At 47.0% G+C, this 2479-nt stretch overlaps 1 protein-coding gene across 1 annotated transcript; it reads left to right on the forward strand.

Moving 5' to 3' along the window:
* Positions 1 to 5: 5 nt before the first annotated feature.
* AURANDRAFT_39075 (hypothetical protein) lies at positions 6 to 2479 on the forward strand (the record flags this gene model as incomplete). Its single annotated transcript, XM_009042810.1, has 11 exons — positions 6 to 48; positions 94 to 124; positions 171 to 220; positions 312 to 470; positions 565 to 637; positions 681 to 850; positions 982 to 1427; positions 1484 to 1617; positions 1676 to 2247; positions 2299 to 2355; positions 2404 to 2479. 9 exons carry the CDS (start codon positions 200 to 202, stop codon positions 2458 to 2460), a joined length of 1689 nt encoding a protein of 562 aa, XP_009041058.1.

A 2479-nucleotide genomic window follows, 5' to 3' on the forward strand; every position in this document is an offset into this window, starting at 1 on the left:
CTTAGGCCTGAACATGATATTGCGGGCATTGCTGATCCCTTCTTGCAGGTCTGTATTGGTGCTACATTAGTCAATTAATTGAAATTCGATTAGGTTAAGCTCCTGAAGGTTCTCACAATTTTAGGTTGCGAGGCCGCTCAGCAGCGGTACGATTCAATTTGATCTTGTAGGTGAGGGGAATGATGAAGCAAGTGAAGCCATGAACGATGTGCTTGCACAAGCCATCACTGAGATGAAAACTACTTGATTTACTTCAATATCCATCTAGATCTTTTCAGAATTATTTTCCTTGTGAATTCAGCTTGACCCAGGTTGCTACCAACACCGAGACAACCCGGAATGCCGGTAATGCCATTCTCTACGAATGCGTCAAGGCAATCATGACGGTCGAGTCTGAATCTGGCCTCAAGGTTTTGGCGGTAAACATTCTTGGTCGATTCCTTCTTAATCGAGACAATAATATTCGTTATGTTCCCAATCAGCGCCGTTTGTGATTGATGTTTCCAAGCCTGGAGCATAAATAATCTTGCTACAGCGCAAACTCAAATGGTGTATAACATTCAGGTGGCCTTGAATTCGCTCACCAACGTTGTCAGCGAAGACATTGCCGCCGTCCAGCGCCATCGCATGCAAAAGTGTCGAACTAGGATGTGATCTGCGCAGAGATGTTTCGTACACAGGTGCAACGATCCTTGATTGTCTAAAGGATCCGGACGTTTCGATCCGCCAACGGGCGCTGGAGCTCACGTATCAACTTGTCAATGGCAGTAACATTATAGAGCTGGTCAAGGAGTTGCTCAACTACCTCGTCGTTGCACCACCTGAACATCGAGCTCTTATCTGTAGTCGTGTCTGCAACCCGCGTAACACTGAAGTCTAAAAATGACTCAGACTATCTCACAGGTCTCCACTGTTGCCGAAAAGTAGTTTTCCTGAGTTAGCGAGACACCCACTAATACCGTTGCAAAGCTTGACTGTAAGGTGATACCTACGCGTAGGTTTGCGCCCTCTGATAAATGGCAAATCGAAACTCTGATTACTATGCTATCGATTGCAGGTAATCACTGTGATGACAGCATTGCATGTGCAACCGTGGGCTACTTAACTCTATCTGAGGCGCTGCACGGTTTTGCAACGCATAAACTATTCCGACTTTTGCGGGATGAGCTGCCTCGGGTCCAGATAGCGCTAATGCACGTCGCTATTTGGTGTATTGGTGAATTTGGCAATCATCTCATCGTCCCCTACAATGACAGTCTAACCGAGGGCTACAGTGCGATACAGATTCCCGAGGTTTTGGGGCTTTTACAAGCTGTTCTCAAGTCTCATCTCGCCACTATCCTCACAAAGTCGTATGTTCTCACAGCTCTCATGAAACTTGCAAGCCGTCTTGATAGTGGACAGATTGAATGTCAGGAACTTGTGAAGCATTTTCCAGAGTAATCATGCGCAGTCACAATTTCTGCAATGCTGTAAACCGTAGGCAATTCATCACATCGTTGTCTCTGGAACTGCAGCAACGGTCCTGCGAGTATCTCTCACTATTGGATGGGTCGTGGAAAGAAGTTCTCCCGCATGCACTTGCTAGAATGCCCGCAGCTGATGCCACTATTCTCTGTGCAGCCCTGTGCACTATAAACATCATCTTAAGATCCCAACTTCGCTTTGTTACTAGGTTCGAGACAACAGCAGGAGGAAATATCCTCACATAGCCGTTTCTCTAGCATGGACCGTGTGAAGAAGGACCAGGAACCGCAAGGCAGTGCGGCCCTCGCGTCTCCACCAACGGACCTGCTCGATTTGGATGAGCTCCTCGGTGGAACGGTGGAAACATCTCGAGAACAGAGCTTGGCGGTCGATAGTCACACTGACAATGTGCTTCCAAATGATGTAGACCTTCTCTCCGATATATTTGCTGATGCCTCCTCTCATGCGCCTCCCCTCCAAATGCACTCAACCGAGCTGCCGGCATCTAATGTGCGCACATCATCGGTACCAGGCGAAAGAGTGGCTCGTGTTCCAGTCTACGAGAAGGATGGTCTGAGCATAACAATGGATCTACTAAAAAGTCAAGCGGATATCACGGTCACAGATATCATGTGTACGTTTTTAAATCACACACATAAGGACTTCGAGCGATTCATTTTTCAAGCCGCAGTTCCACGATATGTCTCGATGGAAATGAGGCCAGCCTCCGGCACCAAAATACCTGCTAATAATCTTGGCGCCATAACTCAAGCCATCACAGCGCTTATCGGTGTATGATTTTCGCAAGGCGTTGTGAGTTTCTGTCCTCAGGTCAAGAATACAATCCCATCAAAGCCCCTGATGATGCGACTGAAAATCCAATATGCGGTACATGAAATTAGTTTCTGGTACGGAACTTCTACTAAAGTCTCACAGGTCGGTGGTCGTCAAATTATTGAGCAGGCTCAGGTGTCTTCTTTTCCTGTACTTTAAGAGGCAATGTAGTGTTTTT

Source organism: Aureococcus anophagefferens (assembly GCF_000186865.1).
Source record: "Aureococcus anophagefferens unplaced genomic scaffold AURANscaffold_38, whole genome shotgun sequence".
Taxonomy (NCBI): Eukaryota; class Pelagophyceae; order Pelagomonadales; family Pelagomonadaceae; genus Aureococcus; species Aureococcus anophagefferens.